Source organism: Phodopus roborovskii, unplaced genomic scaffold (genome assembly GCF_943737965.1).
Source record: "Phodopus roborovskii unplaced genomic scaffold, PHOROB, whole genome shotgun sequence".
Taxonomy (NCBI): domain Eukaryota; kingdom Metazoa; phylum Chordata; class Mammalia; order Rodentia; family Cricetidae; genus Phodopus; species Phodopus roborovskii.
The window spans coordinates 380,329-405,184 of NW_026126955.1; the positions used below are offsets into that span (position 1 = coordinate 380,329).

The following is a 24,856-nucleotide window of genomic DNA, read 5'->3' on the forward strand; positions in this document are numbered from 1 at the left end:
CTCTTCCTATTTCCTTCTAAAGTTAGATGTGTATTATTTTTCTTTGTCAGGATTATGTTAAAAACTCAGGTGAAACGGGTGTTGAAGATCCAATCTTGGAAGGCCATCTTGGAGTAACAAAAGAGTTATTGGCCTTTCAAACTCCAGAGAATAAGTATCATATTGGTTGTGAAAAAGGAGGTGCTAATCTTGTTAAAGTAAGTTCTGAATTCAAATGTTTATGTTAAATTTTATATTATTTTTCCTTTCACTCTCCCCTTCTTTCTCTCTCTTCATCTTTTCTTGCCTACTTTTCTCTCTTTAAAACATAGCACAACTGATTTGCCCTTTTCCAGTGGTTCTCTATTGCAAATTTCTTGTTAGAAGTGGGAACCTGCACAGGTCCTAACCATGCTGCCATTGTCTCTGTAAAGTCACATATATACAGGCCAGTCCTATTGTGTCTGTAAGACACTGTCTGATTGGAGTCTGACTCTTTCAATCTTTCTTTCTCCTCCTCTGCCTAAATCCTTGGCCCTGATTTATTTCAAGACATGCTGTTTATAAGTAAGTGAGTCAAAGATCTTCCCTTTTTCTCTCTGTATTTGTCTCTCCTTCCCTTTTTCCCTCTCTCCCTTTTTTTCTCCCTCCCTCACTCTTTGTCTCTCCTTTATCCAGTTGTAGGTTTCTGTGCTCATTGCTATTACAGAAGGAAATTTTTCTGATAAGGGTTGAACTAGGCAATTGATTGCTGAAGATTTTAATTTTTTTAAGTGACTTTTGTTTGTGTGTGATCATGTGAGCCATCTTGACTTTCTGTTATTTTAAAAAAAAATCTTTTTTTAATCTATAAAAACTATAATAAATTTTTAAGTTCTGAATTACTTTGATATTTTTAAAAATCTTCTATTCTTTGACAGTGACAGAGTTTTTCTGTATTGCTTTGGAACCGGTCCTGGAACTCACTCTGTAGGCCAGACTGGTCTAGAACTCACAGAGATTTGACTGCCTCTGCCTTTCGAGGGCTTAGGATTAAGGGTGTGAGCCATCAATGCCAGGCAGGTCATGAATTTTTTTTTTTAAAGAAGGGATTTTCAGTGGGTCTGGGTACATCCATTCCTAAGACTTTTCTACCTTTGCTACAAGAAGACAGGATGAGTACTAGTGAAAAATGTACTCATAATTCTTTTAAAAACAATTATATGAAAGAGTTCAGATAGAATAGATTATAGAATCAGTAAGCAGCCGTATATGATTTTCTGCATCAGATTTGGGACTGTGTTCACAGCGAAAAATTCTTTCTTAAAGATTATTTTGTTGTGGGTTGGTTTTGTTTGTATTTTGTGTTTGGTTTCTTTTTGTTTTGTAAATCTGGAAAAAATAAAAACTGGTGTATTTTTGTTGATATTAAGATGAACTTAAGTTTATGGTTCTTGTTTTTTTTTTTTTAATCGAGAAAATTGGTCTTTTTATTGGTCTTTGTTAGAATTTTTGAAATTGTTTTTTGAGTTAAGTAGTTAAATGTCAAATGATTATAAAAAGTATTTTCTTTCAAGAGATTTACAATTCTAAAATATATGCATACTAACATAATGTGTAATGTCTTTTTATAACTCCTTAGGAACTGATTGATGATTTCATCTTTCCTGCATCCAAAGCTTACCTGCAATATATGAGAAGTGGGGAATTGCCAGCTAAGCAAGCTGTTCCAGTCTGTGGTTCACCAGCTACAGTAAATGCTGGTTTTGAACTACTTGTAGCCTTGGCTTTTGGCTGTGTAAGGAATCTTAAACAGATAGTAAATTGTTTGACTGAAATGTATTACATAAGCACAACAAGAACAAGTAAGTAAAATATTTTTTATTGCTTCTTAGTATTCCATTGTTTAAAATTAAGACCTTTACAAGCAGAAAAATTACATGTTGAAAGCAGCACAACTGTTAATTTAAATATGCAATTTATTTAGCATAATAAACTTTTTAGCTATATCTGACGTAAAATCTAAATTCCAGTATACCTAGAACTAGGACTGATGAGACAAATATAAACATTAAACACTAGATATTATAAAGAATTTCATAACCTAATTGCAGATTATTTACTATTTAAGTTCTGACAATACAATTTTGTATAAGGCTCAAAGAAAACATTACTTAATTTTATATAATTCCCATGTCCTCCCTCTCAAGAAGTGGGTCTGAAGAAAATAACAGGAGTTAGTTAAACTTATAAAGTCATGCCAGGTAGAGAAGGTTATACCTTTAATCATAGAACAGGGAACAGTAGAGTAAAAGTATCATGAATTTGATGCAAGCCAGTGTTACATAGAAAGTTGAAGGAGGACACTGGCCAGCACAGCAAGTTGTATGTTCTGAGTCATGTGGAATGGAGCATGGGGTTGGGTACTTTCAACTCTAATGTCAGAATATTTTAAAAAGGTATTTGCATTACTGAAAGTTTTCAAAGAGAATAAAATACATATAAAAAATTACTGCCTTTCAATATAGTCCATATTCCTGAGTCTCAGAGATTGGGTATATGCAAGCTATGCATGACATTCATTTATACATGCATGCAATGTGTGTGTGTGTGTGAGCACATATGTACCCACTTTAGGTTGATTTTTCTGCATCACATAGGTGGAAATGTAATAAATGCAATAATGTCAACTTTGTTTTATTGTTAATATACACCAGCATTTGGCAGTCTGATTCTTTTTGGTTTGGGTTTTGTTGATATTTTCCTTGAGACAGAGTCTCTTTAAGCAGGCCTAGAGCTTATGTGTAGACCATGCTTGCCTTGAACTCATAGAGCTCAGTCTGGCTCTGGCTCCTAGATGCTGAGATTAAAGTAGTCTGCCACTAAGATCACCTGGAAGTCTGATTCAAATTATTAACTTTCAGTTTTATATATTCTTAATTTATATAATTTCCAAATTCTTGATGATTTTTAAACTGGATTTGGTTTTTACTAAGTATAGGGAATATGAGATGATAGATAGTTCCACAGTAATTTCAATTTTACCCTATCCTTTGGTTGTTATTTCAAAACTATGGATCTAAACCAGTGACTCTTAACCTTGTGGGACAAGACCCTATTGGATTGAGTGATCCATTCGCAGAGGTGGTGTAAAACCATCATTAAGCATAGATACTTATAATTCACAGCAATACCAAATTATAGTTATGATGTAGCAAAAAAAATAATTTTATGCTTGGGGGTCACCACAATGTGGGGCACTGTTTAAAGAGTTACAACATTAAGAAGTTTGACTATCACTACTACTGACAAAGCAAAACAATATTCTTGCTTCACTATGAAGAATAGTAAATGTTTATGTGAAAGCATTTGTTTACATTAATAGAATTTTGTTTGAAATTATGATTTTATACATGTAAAGCTAAAGAGGTTGTAATACTTGTGTATAGTCCTGCCTGCAGTAAATTGAGTATACTAATTTTTAGAGGGACAAAAGTTTTTATCTTTATTCTTTTAATGTCTTACTAAATTTAATATATATTCATAAGTATTATTTAGTGCAAATTTATTATACAATACTAAATTACTATTAACATACTAAATGGTATATAATACTATTTTAAAGAAAAGTATTAAAGAAGCAATGTCAATAAAAATATCTCAGTTTGACTCATTATTAAAAGATTAGTATTCCAAATTGTCTCCTTGGTTTAAAAAAAAAAAAACTGTTCCAGTAGTAATTTCTCAGTCTAATGGAGTTATAAAATGGAAGCATCATTTTCATGCTGTAAGATTTTTGTTTTCTTCTCTTAGCTTGTGAAACACTTACTGAATGGGAATATCTACCACCTGTGGGACCCCGTCCACCAAAAGGATTTGTGGGGCTCAAAAATGCTGGCGCTACTTGTTATATGAACTCTGTGATCCAGCAGTTATACATGATTCCTCCTATCAGGAATAGTATTCTTGCAATTGAAAGCATAGATAGTAATACAGATGATATATTCAAGGATGAAAAGCAGGAGTGTGAGGTAAGTTTTAATTAAATTTATTATTTTTCAAAATCCTAAGAGCAGATATTGTCATCCTCCCTCAATATATTGCTCTTTAATAGTTTTCTCTGCTACATTTGATGGTAGTCACAGAATATCTGATTTTGTGTCACTGACATAGTATAGTAACCAGATGTGTAATACAGACTGGAAAGTATAATTGAGAATTTTACCCAATTTCTGTTTTTCCCTCAGACAAATGCAGTTAATATATTCCTGTTTTAGGGAGATGTCTTAGATATACTTTGTTTTTAACTACCCTAACCCTAACCCCGAACCCTAACCCTAACTTTTGGTAATTATATATTTCTCCTTTTATTCCTAATGCATATTCAATTTATTGTTAAGCTTTCATGCTTGATACTTTTCTTATAATCTGCCCTTATCCATTAATTGTTCTCTTAGTGTTTTAATCAAATCTTGGCCTATTTTGATGGAAAAGACTTGTTTCTTCAATAATACTACATAATTTGTTGATAACATTGGAATATATCCCAATGAAAAATAAAAGCAGAAGTTTTAGTAAGATTATATACAACTATTAAGAGATTTTCAGTTTTAATTAAAATATAATTACATCATTTCCCATTTTCTCCCCATCACCTCTCTTTGATGGTATAAGGAAAAATATTTTGAATTTTGAATTATGGTGGTTTAGTAAAGTGAAAGTAGTACTTGGGAGACAGAGGCAGGGGGATCTCTTTGAGTTCGCAACCAGCCTGGTCTACAGAGTTGAGTCCCAGGAAGGCTCCAAAGCAATACAGAGAAACCCTGTCTCAAACCAAAAAAGAAAAAAAAAAAAGAAGATCATGATCTGGCCATCTGGCCACTGTGTTGGTGGTACATCTCTTTAATACTAGCAGTCAGGAGGCAGAGGCAAACTTGTTATACAGAGAAGTTAACTATCTGGGTTTTCAACACTAGGACTGGTTTCCCTCCTGTTATTTCTTGGTTAAACCAACTGAAGAGGCGTTGGTTACACCTTTATGGCTGTCTTGCCATAGTAGTCTTTGATGTGGTTCATAGGCATAACAGCTCAATAGGACTATTGATTACTGAAAACTAGTAACTAGTATATTTAGTGGAAAGGCTTTCAGGCCAATCTAGTTTGGACCTTCCACATCCTGTGTCAACAATGCATGCTTTCTTACGAAATAAAGACATATATTAAACCAAGGGAAACAGCAGTAACCTAAGATGTTTTTTAGAATCTCTTGAGCTCCCTGAACAACTCACAAAGGACATGCCTCATTCTGGGATTTTGTTTATTCATAATTCTTGTGATGACCTTTGTCAGTTCAAGTTAAGCATAACTTCATATAAACTATATACATGTTTATAAGAAGTATGTGTAAATTTTGGTAAATAAAAGTAATTTCTTACTGCTTTTACTTTTCCTGGTTTCTGCATATCCTCTAGGTTACTTACTCACATTTGAAGGTTTGAAATTAGGAACCACAGATGAGAGCATGTATCATTTGTCTTTCTAAGTGTGGATTATATCACTTGATATTTTTATACCTACATCTATTTGTAGATTATTTAATTTTTCCCTACAACTAAGAAGTATTTTGTAGTATATAATCTATATATTGGCTAAAGGGTTGCTTCTGTTTTTTGACTATCATCTATAGAATAGAAATTGGTGGAAAGGAATTGTCCTTTGGGCTTATGCCATAGAAAGGTACAGCTGGTTTATATGTTAAATTTTGCCTTTTGAGTGTTCTCTATTGATTTCCAGAGTGGGTAGACCAACTTGCAACCCAAACAATAAATGAATATTACCCCCTTTTCAACATCCTATCCATAATTTGTTATGATCATTTTGTTGATTTTTGGCATTCTGACTGATGTCAGATATAGTCTCAACATTGTTACAATTCCTCATTCCTCTAATAACTAAGTCTAATGAACAAGTGGGGAAGGTCTGTATATATTTGGATATTAATCCTATGACAGTTGTATAACTAGTGGACTTCTTCCATTCTCTGAGTTCCTTTTTACCTAGTTGGTTGTTTCTTTAGCTGTACAGAAGCTTTTTAGTTTAATGTAGTTTCACTTGTCAATTATTGGCCTTAATTCTTAGACAATGGAGCCCTTTGTACATTTTCTTTTAGTAGTTCATTGTTTTTGCTTACATGCTAGATTCATGTGGGGCTAGTTTTTTTAGGCCTGATTTTATTATTCCCAGTTTTTCCAGCGCTGTTTGTTGAATATCCTATTTTTTCCCTTCAGTATATGTATTCATCTTTGTCATAGATTAAATAGTGCTATTTGTGTATACTTATCTGGATCTTGTTTGCTCATAGGTTATTGCACCTATTTTTGTGCCACTATCATATATTTTACTTTTGTTTCTGTAGCTAGGTGATAAATCTTAAAATATGCTTTGAACTTTCTACACTATTTTTGTTTCCTAATGTATTCTCTGTCAATAATTATAAGTTGGTTTTGTGTGTGTGTGTGTTATGTTTTGTTTTCTTGCACCTTTTTTTTTTGGTTTTATGTATTTTTTTTCCTATATCTATCTTTATATGTCCCACATGAATGCAGTGCCTGAAGAAACCATATGAGGGCATCAAATCCTCTGAAACTTTGAGTTATAAAAAGTTATCCAACATTATGGGTGCTGAGAACCAAACCTGTATGCTATGCAGAACAAAGCATGTTCATTTTACCCAATACTTCAGATCTGTATATGATTGTTGTTTTACATTTGGACTATGCATGGCCTTCTGAAACTAAAGAGACTAGTAGATCTTGCTACTTCTAGTTTATTGATCACAACACTGTTAAAGATGTCTACTTATACCAGTTACAAGTAAAGATACGGACAAAATATAAAATTTCAAATTAAATGTCTCACTTTTGTCCCTTATTATTTTGTTTCCTGTTGTCTGCTTGAGTGTTACTTCTTTTATATTATGAGCTTTTGGTATAGAAAGATGTTTAGTTATGTGTAAAACATCTAACTTGTAGAGCCACTAAATTCTGCTACATAGCCACAAGGATATGATATCCTTTTGAATATAATACACTACCACAAGTCCTATTTAATAGCTCTAATATTTGGTGTTATTTTTACTCATGTCATGTAATATAAAGCCTAAAGATGATATTGCACTCTGAAAATTATAATGAACTCTAGAAATTTTCTAATTGTCCCATGAATCTTCTAAAGACATTCATTTCTAATCCATTGTACTTGACCAAAATTTAGATCCTCAATGTTTAGTTCTATTTATAGTGACTGCGCGTGTGTGTGTGTGAGTGTGTGTGCGCGTAAGTGTGCACATGCATGTGCATGTGAGTGTGTTGCTATGAATGCATATGCAGAAGCCAGAGAAGATGCCAGGTATCTTCCTCTACTTAACTTTGACATAGGGCTTATCATTTAAACAGGAATCCCATCAGTTTTGCTAACTGGGCCAGAGAGAGTATTGCCAGGAACCACCTTTCTTTGTCCCAGTGTCAGAATTACAAGGCATACTTAACCATATTCTCCTTGTATTGGCAACAGCAAGTTCTCTTACCATCTCCCCAGCTGTATTTATTTCATTACATCCAAATTGTTCACGACAGCCCACCTAGAAATAAATAATTGTATAAATTGAAATGTCTTATACAAATAAGTAATTTAAACTAATGTTCTATGACTTAAATTTCATTTAAGTTGAAAATTTAGGTTAGCTCATTATTGTTTTGTTTTGTTGTTTTGTGTTGTTATTGATGGTCTCTAGAATATTGTGGATCCCAAAGACAATCTATTTGGATATCCTCATCAATTTGAAGACAGACCAACATTAAGTAATGTAGAAGATAGAAAAGAGTACAACATTGGTGTCTTAAAACACCTTCAGATAATCTTTGGACATTTAGCTGCTTCTCAACTACAGTACTATGTGCCCAGAGGATTTTGGCAACAATTCAGGTAAATTAAGGCTTTAAACTTTCATAAAACTCAATTATAATAGTCTTACTCTTTTAAATATAAACATTAACATATTTAGTTGTTATATGTAAATAATAGTAGTTTTTAGTTATCCTTTTACTTAGTTGTTTTCTTCTGTTGTTCCAAATTGCCATAATATAAATAATCTATTCGTTACTGTGAAAATATGGGGCTGCTGTATGGTTTTGTTACTCAGAAAATAAAATAATTTAAAATTATTTGTAATTGATACTTCTCAACTAAAACATCAAATTTATTTCATCTATCACCTTGTAAAGTTTATGGGTATGATTTTCTTTTTTTGATATATTTTCTGGCTTTGTTTGATTTTGTTTTATTTATTTTTTTTTTTTTTTTTGAGAAAAGCACTGTGTAACCCATGCTGACCTTGAATACTGTGTAACTGAAACTGGTCCTGCAATAAACCCTTTACTTTCCAAGTGCTGGTATTACAAGTATGAACCTCTTTGCCAGCCTATCAGATTTTTCCTTTTAAATAATCATGATTATAATCTATCATCATACTTTAAGAAAATCTTTTTAGTATCTGTAAATATTCCACCACTCCTTCCTTTGTTATATATGTATATATATTTTACTTTTTAAAGTGTGTGTTTTGAAAATCATAGTTTGAGATCCATTCATTATAGTTGCTACCATATCTTTGAGTCTCTTAATATACAAATGTTTTTTGTTTTTCATTTTTACTAAGTTGTTTTGTTGGGTTTGGGATGTTGTAGTTGTTTGTCTTTTTTTAATAGTGCTTTTAATTTGGAGATTTTCTTTGTTTTTACTTTTCTAATGATAAAACTTAACTAGTTTACACTCTATAGTTCCCTTGTTCTTTGTGTGCGAGTTTTATTCTAGCTTTTTCACTTTTAGGAAAAGAGCTCTTAGTTAGGATTTTATTGTTGTGATAAAACACAATAAACAATTTGGCAAGGAAAGTTTTGCTTCAGTTTATTACTCTCAGTCATACTCCAATGCTGAGGAAAGTCGAGGCAATAACATGCTTGCAAAAATCTGAAACAGAGAATATGGAGTAGTGCTATTTATTGTCTTGTTTTTCACAGCTTCCTCGCCACTAGCCCAGAGGTGGTACCAAATACATTGATTAATTAATCAGTCAGGAAAATGCTCCATAAGCCAGTCTAGTGATACTATTTTCTCAAAGTTCCCCTCCTAAAATTACGAGCTTATGTTAAGTTGACCATAAAAGTAACCAGCACAATAATTTTGAGTTGTTTTATCCAGTTACCTCACTGTTCATTTAAAGGTCATTTAGAATAGGGCTCTTCTACTTGTGGACACTTATTTCTGTTGTATGTAACAGCATTCATTTAATTGTATCACTTTATTTTCTCTTTATAATTAGGTATAATTAGTACAGTGTGTCAATTTATGTGTTTCAGTTTAAATTCCTGTGCTTCATTTAGAGGTACTGCTACTGTAGATCTAAGAATGAGACTTACATGCAATACCACATTGTTTAGTGATATAGCATAATATATATACCTTGGTTTCTACCTGTTTCAACTTTTTCTTTTTTATCTCCAGATGTACCAAAAGATTTAATTTTCTAATCCACATTTCTATTTTGTTCTTCCACATTACTCCCATACTTACAAATATCCAAAAATTTTCTACCTTCGTTTCATGTGTACATATTCATAACAATAGTATCTTACTAAGTAATTGTATATTTTACAATTGAGGAACGAACCTTATATAATATTTCTATAAACCCAGAGTCTGCCTTTTGAAATATATTTGTATTTAAATATATTTAAAGTATAAGACATATTATATATACCACGGTTCCTATATTATAGGTTTTTGCCACCTTAAAGTACTAAGGATTGAAACCAGGGCTTCCTGGATATCGACCCAAGATGTTTAAAAAAAATAGTTAATACATGGGGGTGCAGTGAGTGGAGAGGGTACTAGGAGAAAGAGAAGGGGAGGAGAGGAAAGCATGTGGGACTAGGAAGATTGAGTCGGGAGGAATAGAAGACAGAATAGAGGAAAAGAGAGAGAGAGCGTGCATAAAAAAGGAAGCCATTATAGGTTTGAAGAGAAACCTGAACCTAAAGAATTGTCTAGAGAACTACAAGGCTGACTCCAACTAACAATTTGAGCTTCCGTGGAAAGGCAACCATAAATGCCCTTCCCTGATAATGAGATCAGCAACTAACTTATCCACCATCATGGAGCCCTCATCTAGTACCTGTTGAAAACAGAAGCAAATACCCATAATAAACACTGAGTGGAACTAGAATCCAGAAGCAGATGGAGAGGACAAGACCAGGCTGCAGAAACACATAGAGACAGCTTACCTGAACAATGAGGAGCTAACGGCCACTAGACTGATAGCTGGGAAGCCAGCATGGGACTGACTCAGGCCCCCTGATTATGGGTCTCAGCCAGAAGGACTGAGAAGGGACCTCAGACAGTGGAGCCAGGATGTATCCCTGGTGCACAAAAGGACTTTGTGAACACATCCCCCATGGAGGGATAACTGCCTTATTCTAGAGACAGGAGAGAAGCCCTAGTGCCTACTTCACATGACCTGTCAGATCTACATGACCCCAACTGGATGGCATTCCCCTACATATGGAGTGTGGGTGGCAGTGCAAGGGGTCAGGGTGCATGTGAGAGGGAGTGAGAGGGAGGGAGGGATAGAGAACTGGGATTGATATGTAAAATAAAAATAATGATAAAAAAATATTATGCAGAACAGAATAAAGTAGACAGGGTGTTAATACATGATGAAATACCATACAGCCTTAAGTGTTGTAAGATATAGACTTTCTCAAACTGACAAAATTCACTTTCCATTTCTGCTTTATAGAGATGTTTTATCATGATAGAATACTGAATATTTTTTAATCTATGAGTCTATGAGATGATTGTGTATGTTTTATTTTTTTTAACTCTATAAGTTATAGATAATTATAAGTTATAATTGTTGAGTGTTAAACCAACATCTGGATGCTAAAATATAAATTTTCCTTGAACTAAAAGAAATAAAATAAAAAAATAGTTAATAGCTGGGTGTGGGTGGCACACACCTTTAATCCCAGCACTTTGGAGGCAGAGGCAGGCACATCTCTGAGTTTGAGACCAGCTTGGTCTATTTCCAGGACAGCCTCCAAAACCACAGAGAACCCCTGTATCAAACAACAACAAAAAGTTAATAAACTAATAATTCACTTGCTAAAGCATATGATAAATATAAATGATTCATTTTTAAGAAACCATAGAATTCACTTGCAATCTTCTCTCATTTTGTGTTTATTTATGTAGTTTTTGTTTTGTTCTCATTTATTAAATGAGATTGATACTGTTTTGAGTATTGGTCCTGATTCTGATACTTATGAATATAATTTAGAAACAGCCCAGTGATTTGGAAAGCTAGGTAAAAGTTAAATTACCCATGAAAATTTATAAGCATTTTGGTTTAGACCTCTTGGATATCAAGTTCTCTTTGCTGTAAATAAAGTGCATCAAACTCTGCCCTCAGTGGACATCCACTAAAAAAGCATATTTTACCTTAGATATGAAACAGAAATGTCTTAAGATTTAATTTAAGGTAGTAAGTGCACTTATGCAAAAACAGTGAGTGAAATTTCTTCAAAAACATTTAGGATGTAGAATTTCCAAAATGTCCAATGTATATAGACTTGATGAAAGTAAATCTAAGAACTCCATGAAGGAATAAATGAAGGTATCTTACTGTTCCCTTGAAATTCAGGGGAAAAACTATCTCATATATATATATGAGAAAATAATATCCAGGATTATCACACACAATTAGAAAAATTCCTGTTCTGCCAACCAGATTAGATAAATATAAATTGAAGGGTATTGGATATTCAGGATATTCAGAATAAAAAATGCTATTAATAATTAAAGTGTGCTTACTCTTACATGCAAAAATATTGTTTTTGCATCCCTTCAATAAATCAGTGTGATATGAAAATGCTAGGTGGCATCCCAACCTATATGTAATATTTAAATAAATTAGCAGTAAATATGTTTTTAAAACATCACTGGTGGTTAAAAAACTAATTGTTATTAATAGCACATCTAAAATTCACACAAATTTTTTAAAAATTTAAACATCATTGAGCTCTGAGACAGTTTTCCTCTGCCAGGTATTTGTAATAACTTTCTCAAAGGTATTGTGGGGTCAGATAATGGCTGAAAAACAAATAGTATTTGACAGCTATTTATTGTATAATTTAATATGAACATGATTTCTGAAAAACAAAATCAACAAAGATAATATCCATGAACCTGAGTGTAATATTTCTTGGATTTTGAAATGAAGTGTTTTCTGTGGTTATGATTATGAAAGCAAAAGGAAGTTGTATGAAATTTGCCTTGTCATATTTAATAATCTAAAAAAATAAAATTCTTATCCTCACTCCAGTGATTTCAAAAGACAGTATTTCTATTAATTCTGAATATACTCAGAACAATAGGAAACTTGCTTATAACAAGACAGTTAGAAAGTATCAGTAGTTTATGTACAGAGTACAGGTACTTTAAAGGGAGAAAGGAAACAAAAAAAATTAGGTTGTGTGTTCCTTTCTTTTCATCTAGGATGTAAACATTTTTATGCAAAATTTATGATGAAAACATTTTTTTTCTTATGTATATTTTTTTCTTACATCTATATCTGTTTTTCACATGTGTGGTGGTACCCAGGTAGGCCAGAAAATGGAGTCAGATTCTTCAAAACACTGATGTTACCGGTGTTATGAACTATCATATTGTTGCTTGGATTGATCTTCATTGGCAACAAGTTCCTTTTTTATTGTTTTAAATTATAATATAATTAAAACATTTTCCCCTTCCCTTCCCTTAAGCTCCCTTGCTTTATAGTATACCTGTCCCAGTTTTTTTTTTCAAATACATGGCCACCTTTTTCATTTATTGTTATTGCATTTATCTTTGTTTTCAGGGTTTGCCATTTGGTATTTGAAAACAAATGGTTTGTTTTTCTGCTATTTCTCCCACGTAAGATAATTCCTTAGTTTCTAATTTTTACTGCTTTGTGTTCACTTCTAGTTTGGCATGTTAATTGGAATCCTTGTTCAGTTTCTATTTGGCCATTTATGTTTGTGATACTTCATTGTTGTGGTTTCTGATTCTCATATCTAAATGCCTAATGTTTTGGTTCCTGAAATTTTTCTGACACATTTTCTGCAATGTTCCTGAGCCATTGCTGCAGCTATGTTTTGTATTATATTGTTTTTCATTATCTCTTATGATTAGTATTGGTGCAAATTTTATTTTGTCATGTCATGAAATGGCTTGTGTCTGCTTTCTTCTTCGGTCCATTTGCATGGAATATCTCTTTTTTAATCCTTTTACTCTGAGGTGATATCTAACCTTGATTGAGGTTTGTGTTTTGGATTTCCCTAAAGGGATAGGTCCTGTTTTTACAGCCATTATGTTAGTCCATAATGAGACCATTGGTATTGAACAATACCATTGATTGTTGATTTCTGTTAATGGGTGTGGGTAGTTGATAGTGGTTGCTCATATATTCTTATTTCCTGTTTTCATGGGTATAGTTAACCTTAGGTTGCTATTTTCCTTCTAGTATCTTCTCTAGGACTGAATTTGTGGCTAGTTATTTGTTACAAGCATGTTTTTCCAATGGCCTAGTCCCAGGGATACACCAGCCACAAATAACATGGCGACGCTGTGTTAGATATAAAGCTGTTCTTATTGGCTAGTGCTGTCTTTAAAATTAACCCATTCCTATTAATGTGAATAATTTTCACGTGGTTTTGTCTTACCGGAGATAGGGTCCAGAGTTGTACTCCCTCAAGTCTCTATATGTTGAATCCCTCTTCTACTTCCCTGAAACTTCCTTGTCTCCTAGTCCCATCTATTATCATGTTTTCCTATTGGCCTACAGGGCTTTATTAACCAACAAGAGAAACATATTTACAGAATGACATCTCCCATTAGATATTTTTTAATTTGATTTTTAACTTCGAATATTTTCTTTTCTCCGCCTATGTTGATTTGAAAGTTTTGCTGAATATCGTAATGTAGGCTGGCATCCATGATCTCTTATGGTTTGTAGAACAGTTGTCTCCATTGAAATATCTGGTGGTAATCTAATTTGTCTACTTTTGTAAATTACTTGATAATTTTTCCCTTGCAGGTTTTTATATTCTTTTTTGTCCTATGTGTTTAGTGTTTTGGTTATTATATGTTGAGGGGACTTGTAGAATCATCTTTTAGTAAAGATGTCTGTTTGCCAGAGTGCCTTTTGATTGGTTTGCTAAAGAATTAATGGCCAGTAGCTAGGCAGGACTTCCAGGTAGTAAAGGCAGCCAGACACAGAATGAGTCAGACAAACTGAATGGGATACAGACATTCAGACACTTGGTAGAATGTAGATTAATAAAAAGATGTTTTTTGGTCTTTTTGTTTTTTGAGACAGCTTTTCTCTGAGGCTTTGTAGCCTGTCCTGGAACTAGCTAATGTACACCAGGCTGGCCTCTAAGTCATAGAGATCATCCTGCCTCAGCTTCCCAAGTGCTGGGATTAAAGGCATGGGCCACTGATGCCAGTCTCAAAAAATATGGCATAATTTAAGTTACAAGATCTAGTTGAGGGCAAGCCTAAACTAAAGGCCCAACTTTTATTCTTAATAAAACGGTTTTTGTGAGCTTGAGGCCCAAACAAAATTCCAATTTCAGGTATTTTTTTTTTATTCTGGTTCAATTTATTTGGTGTTCTATATGTATGGTTCTTATACCTTCAGAAGCATCTCCTTGTTTAGGTTAGAAAAATATTTTTTGTATTTTGCTTGACATTTTCTGTGCCTTTCAGCTAGGACTCTACCTTCACCTATTCCTGTTATTCTTAGTTTTGATCTTTTCCTGGTATTGTTTTCTGGTTGTTTTGTGCCAGGAGGATTTTGGGGGTGTGGGTTGTTAAATGAACATTGTTAAACAAATGGTTGTTTAACATTTGTTTGATTGATGTATTCATTTCTTCTGCTGTATCTCCAGCACCTGTTACTCTCTTTTCCTTGTCTTGTTTTCTATAGGTTAAAGCTTGCTAATTTGGAATTTCTAAATTTTTCATTCCAGAATTTACTCAATTTGTGTATTCCTTATTGAGTCCATTTCCATTTTCATGTTTTGAGTAGTTTTCCTTCACCTGTTTGTGTTTGCTTGGATTTTTTTTTTTAAGAATTTGATCATTTCCTTGAATTTTTTGTGATTTCCTCAGTTTCTCTAAGGGATTTATTCATTTCTTCTTTAAGGATCTTTACTATGTTTATATAGTTAGCTTTATCTTCTGTGTAAGCTATCAGGGCCTGGTTTGTGGTAAGATGGCTGATAGTAAGAGTCTTCTAGAGAAATACTGACCTTGCTCTTATCAGTTGTGTTTTTATTCTGGCATCTAAGTATCTAGGCATGATCTTCAGTGGGTGTAGAAGTTCTGGGAGGAGGTAAATCATGATTAGGATATGTATCAAAAAACTATTTTACAATTTTCTCCCCTCTGTTCTCCCAGGCCCAATCCTTCAAATCATTCCTAGACCTGCAGTAAATGCCAGCTTCAGTATTCCCTGCCCCATCTTCTGTGGTTCTCAGACTACCCCTTCTTAACCATCTCTCTGACTCCACCCTTGGATCACAAAGACTTCTGACATTCTTTCTCCCAATTCATCCCAGTGTCTTTGCCGCCAACACAGGAAGCACTCCCTGGAACACATCTGTATAGCTCAGCACACCAAAGTCCATGCCTTCTTTCTCTCTCTTTAAAACAGACAAATTAAGGGGAAGGCATGTTAAAATCACAAAATTACTGTTGAATTTGTTTTCTGTTGGCCATTTACTGATGGGTATGGAGTCTTAAGTATGATTTGTGTTCCCAGAAACACTCCAAGTGATTGTCAGTTGAAGATCACCTCAGCTATTATAAGGATAAGGGATTATGTCCACTTTCCCCTTTCATCACTGGGACCACATTTTTATTCATCTGTTCAACATGCATCTTGGCTGTTTCCAAATTTTGGTTATAGAATATAGAACATAGAATAGAACAGCAGTGAACAACCGTCCCTGTAGTAGATATAGAATCCTTTGTGTAACTGAATCTTAAGGTATATCAATTCCCAGGTTCTTGTGAAACCACAATGATTGCCATAGTGACTATACAAATTTGCATTCCCAATACCAATATGTTCCCATTATCCCACATCTTTGAGATGTGTCCAATGCCCGCTGAAGCCAAAGGATTCTATTAGAGGCTGGAATTCAAATTACAGGTGATTGTCACCACTGGGAACTGTGCCCAGGTCCTTTAGAAGAGTAGTACATGTCTTATACCCTGAGCCATCTCTATAGTTTCATAAACTATTTTTATTATAACTTCTTGACTACAGTATCATGACTACTTCCCATTATCAATACTACCCTTAAGTATATTATAAACCTTGTTTCTTCTATCTCTGTAGAGGAAAACAATTTTAGCTTATACCTTCCATTTTATTGTTACTGTTATTTTTCTTAGAGAAAGTAAATGTGTCTGTATTGTAAATGTGACTTGTATTGATTATTCTGTTTATTTCTTAGGCTTTGGGGTGAACCTATTAATCTCCGTGAGCAACATGATGCATTAGAGTTTTTTAATTCTTTGGTGGATAGTTTAGATGAGGCGTTTAAAGCTCTAGGACATCCAGCCATGCTAAGTAATGTCCTTGGAGGATCCTTTGCTGATCAGAAGATTTGTCAAGGATGCCCACATAAGTAAGTGCAGACAATGTTCATATGTGTTGTTGTTGTTGTTTATTTTTCATTTAACAAAACTGTCAATAAAATCTTAACTATTATTTTTGGAATATGGTACATTGCCACTAGACTTTCTGCTCTTCTTGATGTTTTATTTCCTTTTCATGCATTATTTGCTGGGTTACATCAGAAGATGGCATTTTCTCAAGCCTATATTATCATATTTTATTTGTCATGAAAATAAAAATATGTCTAAATGTAGCAAATGACTCAGAGTATTCCAATACCTAGTAAACTCTTCATTGGGAATAGTCTTTTTTAGTTTCCAACTAAAAGATACTGAATATATTATGATACTTGTGAAAAAAATAAGGTGAGAACAAAATTACATGCCTATCAAATAGATGTTTTGTCTAAAGATCAGTTTTCTCTAGATCTTCCCCCATCCCCATGTTATTTTTCTATGCTTAAAAAAAAGAAACACTTTAAAACACACACACACACATACCACTAGGACACAGAAACTAAAACTCAAATATATAAAAGTACAGTAAGACAAAAAAAATGTAGAAACTAAACAGCCACTGACAAAAAGTTTTTAAAAATGCCATTGAGTTCTGTTTGTATTAGTCAGCTACTCCTGTGCCTGGGGCCCATCATACTCAATAAAACTTGATTGGAGAAAACTAATATATTTCTTTCAGGAAGTTATAAATTACAGAGGGCTTTTGATGACAGATGTGTCTACTTTCCATTGTGAATTTGGGGATTATCTGGTTTAAACACATGTAGCTCTTCTATGTGCTACCATAGTTTCAGGTCATTTCTTAGGCATATCAATCCTGTTGAGTCTAAATTTCAATGCTTTCAAGTCATCCATCACATTTGGCTCATAGAATTTGTATGCCTCCTCTTCATCTTTATGTCCCTGAGTCCTAGCATCCCCTTTGGCACTGAATACTTCCAACATACCTCTCTACTTGTGGTTAGTTAGATATTTATCTATGAATATAGTAGGATGTAATTAGGAATTACTTTATTGCTATACTCCTTTTTTTTTTTTTTTTTTTCAGAATGTTGGGTTTCTCCTAGGTATGTGACCTATAATGTCTCTTTCTTGGCTCCCTAAGTGGTGTCAGCATTGGATTCTTTCTCATAGAGTGGATCTTAAATCCAATCAGAATGCCACTGTTCTGTTAATGTTGTATCACCCCAACTTTATGATAAGTTCATGTTTTATTTCTCCTACTTGGAGATCCTCTGTTCTTCCCTAGTCCCTTATTGGGTATCTAACCTGTATGGTTTGCACAGATATCAAAGGCTTAAAAGAAAACATTTACACATAAAAAAAAAGATACTATGGTTATCTTTTGAGTATTCATTACCTCACTAAGGATTGTTTCTAGCTCTATTCAATTGCCTGCAGATTTTATAACTTTTTTATTGCCTGAATAATATTTCCATTGAATTTATGCATTTCTTTATCCATTTGTCTGTTGCTGGATATCTGGATATTTTCCACGTTACATACATTATCAATATTATATAATACAGCAGCAGTGAATATGGATGAGGGAGTGTCTCTATGGTAGGATGTAGCATCATTTGAGACTATCCCTACAGTGGTATAACTAGATCCTGAGATGGATTCTGCCCGCCTTCCTTAGGAACTACCTTAATGGCTGTGCAAGATGGCACCACTTATTCCACATCCTTTCCATCATGAACTTATATTTGTTTTATTGACTTTGCCATTCGGACTGGTGTAAGATTAAATAGCAAAGTAGTTTTTTTGTTTGTTTGTTTTATTTTATATAACAAAGTCCATTTAAATGAAAACAAACATTTATAGACAATATTTGGGAATTAGGGTGTCATTCTTTCCAAACTACTTCCTGCTGGTAAGGGACACTGTCATGGGGGATCCTAAGAAGATGCAGAAATCCTGGCTGTAGTCTGTAAGGCTGCTTTGTCCAGCTGTTTCGAATGTAGGATCACCTGGTACTCTGTTTTAGGGGGTCTGGCGTGATCAAACCACATTAGTCTGGAAGGAATCCACATCTTTTCATTTTCTGTGGAAACAAAAATAGAAATCCTTTACCTATTAACTTGTCTTAACTTGAACTTAAATTTTGGAGTCAAAGCATTTTTTTAATTTAATTTATTGTTTTACATGTCTATCCCAGTTCTCCCTCCTTCCCTCCCTTTTTATCCTCTCTGCCCTCTCACAAGCACCCTAACCACCCTCCCCTCCCATCCCCCACCCCAATTCCATATGTAGGGGAATGCCATCCAGTTGGGGTCATGTGAAGTAAGGACTAGAGCTTCTCTCCTGTAACGAGTACAGTTTTTTCCTCCCGCCACCGCTGGTCTTGTCCCGCCGCCGCACCAGCCCCAATTAACACACTGAGACTCTGTATTAGATATAATTCTGTTGGCCTGGTTACTTGTTTCTTATCGGCTAGGTCTGCCTTTAATTATTAACCCATTTCTGCTGATCTATGTATTTTCACATGGCCTTCTCTTACCAGGGAAGCAGCTGGCGTCCAGCTCTCTCCAGACTCTCCATCTTGACTCCTCCTTCCTACTTCTTCTTTCCTCTTTGTCTCCTAGTCCCTCCTATCTTCCTTTCCTATTGGCCAACAGTGCTTTATTTATTAACCAGTATGAGAAACATATACAGGATGACATCTCCCATCACTCTCCTGTCTCTAGATTAAGGCAGTCATCTCTCCATGGGGGATGTGTTCGCAAAGTCCTTTTGTGCACCAGGGATACATCCTGGCTCCACTGTCTTAGGTCCCTGCTCAGTCCTTCTAGCTGAGACCCATATTCAGGGGGGCCTGAGTCAGTCCCATCTGGCTTCCCAGCTATCAGTGTGATGGCCGTTAGCTCCTCCTTGTTCAGGTAAGCTGTCTGTATGTGTTTCTGCAGCCTGGTCTTGTCCTCTCCATCTGCATCTGAGTTCTACTTCGACTCAGTGTTTATGAATGGGTGTTTGATCCTGTTTCCAACAGGCATTAGTTGAGGGCTCCATGAGTATTCCATTGTGTAGATGTGCCACATCTTCATTAACCATTCTTCAATTGAGGGGCATCTAGGTTGATTCCAGGTTCTTGCTGTTACAAATAGTGCTGCTATGAACATAGTTGAACAGATGTCTTTGTTGCATGGATGTGAATCCTTTGGGTATATGCCTAAGAGGGGGATTGCCGGGTCCTGTGGTAAACTATTTCCCATTTTCCTGAGGAAATGCCATACTGATCTCCAAAATGGCTGTACGAGTTTGCACTCCCACCAGCAGAGGATGAGTGATCCCCTTTCTCCACATCCTCTCTAGCATGAGTTGTCATTGGTATTTCTAATTTTAGCCATTCTGGCAGGAGTAAGATGGTATCTCAAAGTTGTTTTGATTTGCATTTCCCTGATAGCTAAGGATGTTGAGCACTTTCTTAAGTGTCTTTCAGTCTTTTTGATTTCCTCTACTGAGAATTCTTTCTTCAGTTCTGTACCCCATTTTTAATAGGGTTATTTGGTGTTTTGTTGACTAGTTTCTTGAGTTCTTTGTATATTTTGGAGATCAGCCATTTATCATATGTAGGATTGGTGAAAATCTTTTCCCAGTCTGTGGGCTGCCGTTTGGTCTTGTCCACTGTGTCCTTTGCCTTACAGAAGCTTCTAAGTTTGAAGAGGTCCCATTTATTTATTGTTGCTCTCAGTGTCTGTGCTACTGGAGTTATGTTCAGGAAGCGGTCTCCTATACCAATTTGTTCAAGGGTACTTCCTACTTTCTCTTCTAAGAGGTTGATTGTTGCTGAATTGATGTTGAGGTCTTTGATCCATGTGGACTTGAGTTTTGTGCATGGCGACAGACATGGTAATCTGCAATCTTCTACACACCCTCATCCAATTGTGCCAGCACCATTTGTTGAAGATGCTGTCCTTGCCCCATTGTATAATTTTAGCTGTTTTGGTGAAAATCAGGTGTTCATAGGTGTGTGGGTTAATATCAGGGTTTTCAATTCGATTCCATTGGTCTACCTGTCTATTTTTTTGCCAATATCAGGCTGTTTTCAGAACTATAGCTCTGTAGTAGAGCTTAAAGTCAGGAATGGTGATGCTTCCTGAAATTCTTTTATTGTATACGGTTGTTTTGGCTATCCTGGGTCTTTTGTTTTTCCATATAAAGTTGATTATTATCCTTTCAAGGTTGGTGAAGAATTTTGGTGGGATTTTAATGGGGATTGCATTAAATCTGTAGATTGCTTTTGGCAAGATTGCCATTTTTACTATGTTTATCCTACCTATCCAAGAGCATGGGAGATCTTTCCATTTTCTGGTTTCCTCTTTAATTTCTTTCTTTAGAGCCACAAAGTTCTTATTATATAGGACTTTTACTTGTTTGCTTTATGTTGCTTGTGACTATTGTAAAGGGTGATGTTTCTCTGATTTCTTTCTCTATTTGTCGTCTTAAAAAAAAGTAGGGCTACTGATTTTTTTGAGTTATCTTGTATCCTGCTAGTTTGCTGAAGGTGTTTATCAAAGCTGTAGGAGTTCCCTGATCAAATTTTTGGGGTCACTTATGTAAACTATCATATCATCTTCAAATAGTAAAGTTTGACTTCTTCCTTTCCAGTTTGTATCCCCTTGATCTCCTTTTTGTTGTCTTATTGCTGTAGCTAGAACTTCAAGTACAACATTGTACAGATATGGAGAGAGTGAACAACCTTGTCTTTTCTGTTGCTTACTTGTTTCTCTGCCTTTAGTTTGAAGTTGGCTGTAGGTTTGCTGTATATTGCCGTTACTATGTTTAGGTATGTTCTTGTTATTTCTGTTCACTCCAAGACCTTTATCATGAAGGGTGGTTGAATTCTGTCAAAGGCTTTTGCACCATCTAGTGAGAAGATCATGCATTTTTGTTTTTTGTTTGTTTGTTTTTTGTTGTTGTTTTGTTTTGTTTTTTCTTTCAGTGTGTTTATATGGTGGATTACATTGATGGATTTTCTTATGTTGAATCATCCCTGCATCTTTGGGATGAAGCCTACTTGGTCATGGTGGATGATTTCTCTGATGTGTTCTTGGATTCTGTTTGCCAGTACTTTTTGAGTATTTTTTTTCCATATGAAGCATCTTATAATATCCTCTTCAATATTTTTCTTCAAAGACTTAAATTTTTATCATATTAATGTCTTCCACTTGCTTGGTTATAATTACCCCAAGATTTATTTTCTTTCTTCTTTAAAGCGTTTATAAAAAGTATTATTTCCCTGATTTGCTATTTCCCAGTCTGTTTATACATAGCAAGATTATACATTTTTTGTGTGTTACTTTTGGTCCATGTTTGATAAAAACGTTTACCAGCTATTGGAGTTACCCTGTGGAATTTTGAGGGTCTTGTGATAGACAAATAAAGATTCTTTCATATTTGTTTCCCTCTGATCTCCTTTTGTTTGAGTTATGGTTAGGTAATCCTGCATAGCAGTTATTACACAACAATTCAGAACAGTATGAAAATTGCAGTAGCATCAAAAATAATTTTATGGCTGGAAATCACCACAGCAGTATATTAAAGGTTGCCAGGAAAGTTGAAAACTACTGTTTGAGAGCTTCAGGTATGATGTTATTACTTAAGAAATCTCTCCAGTTTTTACAGAAGCAGATAATGCTATGAATTTCTCTTTTAGAACCACTTTTAATTTAGTTCATGGATTTGGGGTAGGTTATGCTTTCACTTTCATTCACTTCTAACATGTTTTTAATTTTCTTCTGAATTCTGGCTTATCCTCTTCGTTACATACTAATTCAATGTCCATGTTTTGTTCTTTCTGTTGTTGATTTCAAACTTTAATCCATGGATACCAAATAGGATACAGTTTGTTTATTTCAATTTTTGGTTTCTGTTGGGATTTTCTTTGTGTTCAGATATATTGTCATTTTTGGAGAAAGTTCTATGAGCTTCTGTGAAGTTATGTTCCTTTTTGTTTTGATTTTTTGTAAATACTAATTAGGTCCACTTGGTCTATGATGTTTTCAGTCCAGTATTTTTCTGTTTAGCTTTTGTCTGGATGACCTTTTGTAGAAAGGGGAGTCCTGAAATCTCCCACTACCAGTGTATGAGGGTCAATAAGCAATTTAAGCTGTAATAGTAGTTTGTTTTGCTTTTTCGGTTGTTTGTTTTTTATTTATTTATTTTGTACATAAATCTTAGGAAGACCAGTGTCCTCTTGATGGCTTTTTTTTTTTCCTTTGAGTATGTAGTGTTCTTTTTATCTTTTCTGCTAAGTTGTGCTCTTATCCTCTGAGCTATCTCTAGCTCCTGAATCCTGTTTTCTAATTCAGTCTGTCAGGCTCTGTCTTTTTATTAGCAAACTTAACTCATTAATATTGAGAGTCATCAATGAGTAATGTCTTCTGCTCCTTTTACTTTATTCTTATGGTGTGCTCCCCTCACTCCCATTCAGTATTACTGCTCTGGAATTATTTAGTTTTGGTTTTTGGATATGGTTAAGCTCTTCAAACTTTCCCTCCTAGTGTTTCTTGTAGATGGGTTGTTACATAAATAGTGCTTAAATTTTGTTTTATCATAGAATATTTTTCTTTTCTAATCTCATGACTGATACTGGATAGTGTCATCTAGGCTGACATCTGAGGTCGCTTAACTGTTTTTAGAACTTCTATCTAGGTTGTGGGAGGGGAAGTACAGAGGCACATTGAAGTCTTAGCATGTAGTTCTTCACTTATTTTTAATACCTTCAATTAGATACTGGTTTATTTATATAGTGGTTAGCTGCCATGGACTATCCCCAGCCAGATGTGGGAGTACCTGGAATTAAGGTACTTGAAGACTGGGTGGGTAAGGATTCAGGGGTGACAAACAAAAACAAACACAGATGTAGTTAGAATCTGAGTGTATTTTGTAGTTCTCAAGCAAGGCTTTTTGTAATGAAACAAATATTATATCAGTGACTTTTTCAGTGAAGCAGACAAATGACATCATTATTACTAGGCACAGTGACACACAACTTTTCCAAGTCTGAACAAAACAGAAAATCATTCCTAATAGGTTAATAAATTTTTTATGGTCAGTTATTGTTTAACATTTGTTACCAGCTCCTGTGAGTCTTTGAAATAGAGTTAATTTGACTCTTATTTAAAAGCTTTCTTTACTAAACATTTAAATTCACTCTCGATTACACATGTACAGCCATATGAAATTTTATTGTTGGGAAAGTTTTTATTAACACTATTTGTACTTATGTGCATGGCATGAATTATTTGAAAAGTGCTGCTTTTCTCAGAGGTGATGAGGTCATGGTTAGTGATGGTTTCTCAATTATTTCTTTTAAAATATCAGTATAGGCTTTCAGGAACATTTTGGTAATATGAGAAAAGAATAGAAGAACACAGATTACCTTGAGAACTACTGCTCAATATTTTTCTCCAGCTGAGAGTTTTCACAATAGTTTCTAGGTGACCTCCTTCTTTTGAAGTTATCGACTCAGTCTGTGGAACTTGTCACACAGAATCTTCGATTTTGTGTGGCATTTAGCTTAAAGTGCTGCTTATGTTGCCTGTTTGCAAAGTATGACTTCATTTGCTACCTGTGGTAAAATGACTGTAGAAAGCACTTGAATGGGGCATAATGGTGCACACTTTTAATCCTATCACTTAGGAGGCAGAGGTAGGTGAGTTCTCTATGTGTTTGAGGCTAGCCTCTGAACTGCAAACAAACTTTAATTAAATGCTTTCTTTTTAAAGAGCTTTTGTGGTTACAGTGACTCTTCATAGCAGTACAACAGTGACCAAGACAAAGAAATATTTCAAAATGTAATAAGTCCTTTCATTTCCTAATATTTTTAGGTATGAATGTGAAGAATCTTTTACAACTCTGAATGTAGACATTAGAAACCACCAAAATCTTCTTGATTCTTTGGAACAGTATATCAAAGGAGATTTATTAGAAGGTGCAAATGCATATCATTGTGAAAAGTGTGACAAAAAGGTATGTATTATAGTTTTCAAAGTTATTACTATATGTAAAAAGTCAGAAAATGGCCAGGCCTTGATGGCACACTCCTTTAGTCCCAGCACTCGGGAGGCAGAGGCAGGCAGATGTCTTT

At 34.5% G+C, this 24,856-nt stretch overlaps 1 protein-coding gene across 1 annotated transcript in view; it reads left to right on the forward strand.

Moving 5' to 3' along the window:
- The window catches only part of LOC127214700 (probable ubiquitin carboxyl-terminal hydrolase FAF-X), a 132,676-nt gene that overhangs the window by 78,523 nt on the left and 29,297 nt on the right, over positions 1-24,856 (forward strand). The window contains exons 28-33 of the mRNA XM_051175002.1: positions 51-197; positions 1,601-1,823; positions 3,772-3,989; positions 7,751-7,941; positions 16,581-16,754; positions 24,597-24,738. Of these exons, the coding sequence (XP_051030959.1) occupies positions 51-197; positions 1,601-1,823; positions 3,772-3,989; positions 7,751-7,941; positions 16,581-16,754; positions 24,597-24,738 (1,095 nt within the window). The remainder of the gene's footprint in view (positions 1-50; positions 198-1,600; positions 1,824-3,771; positions 3,990-7,750; positions 7,942-16,580; positions 16,755-24,596; positions 24,739-24,856) is intronic.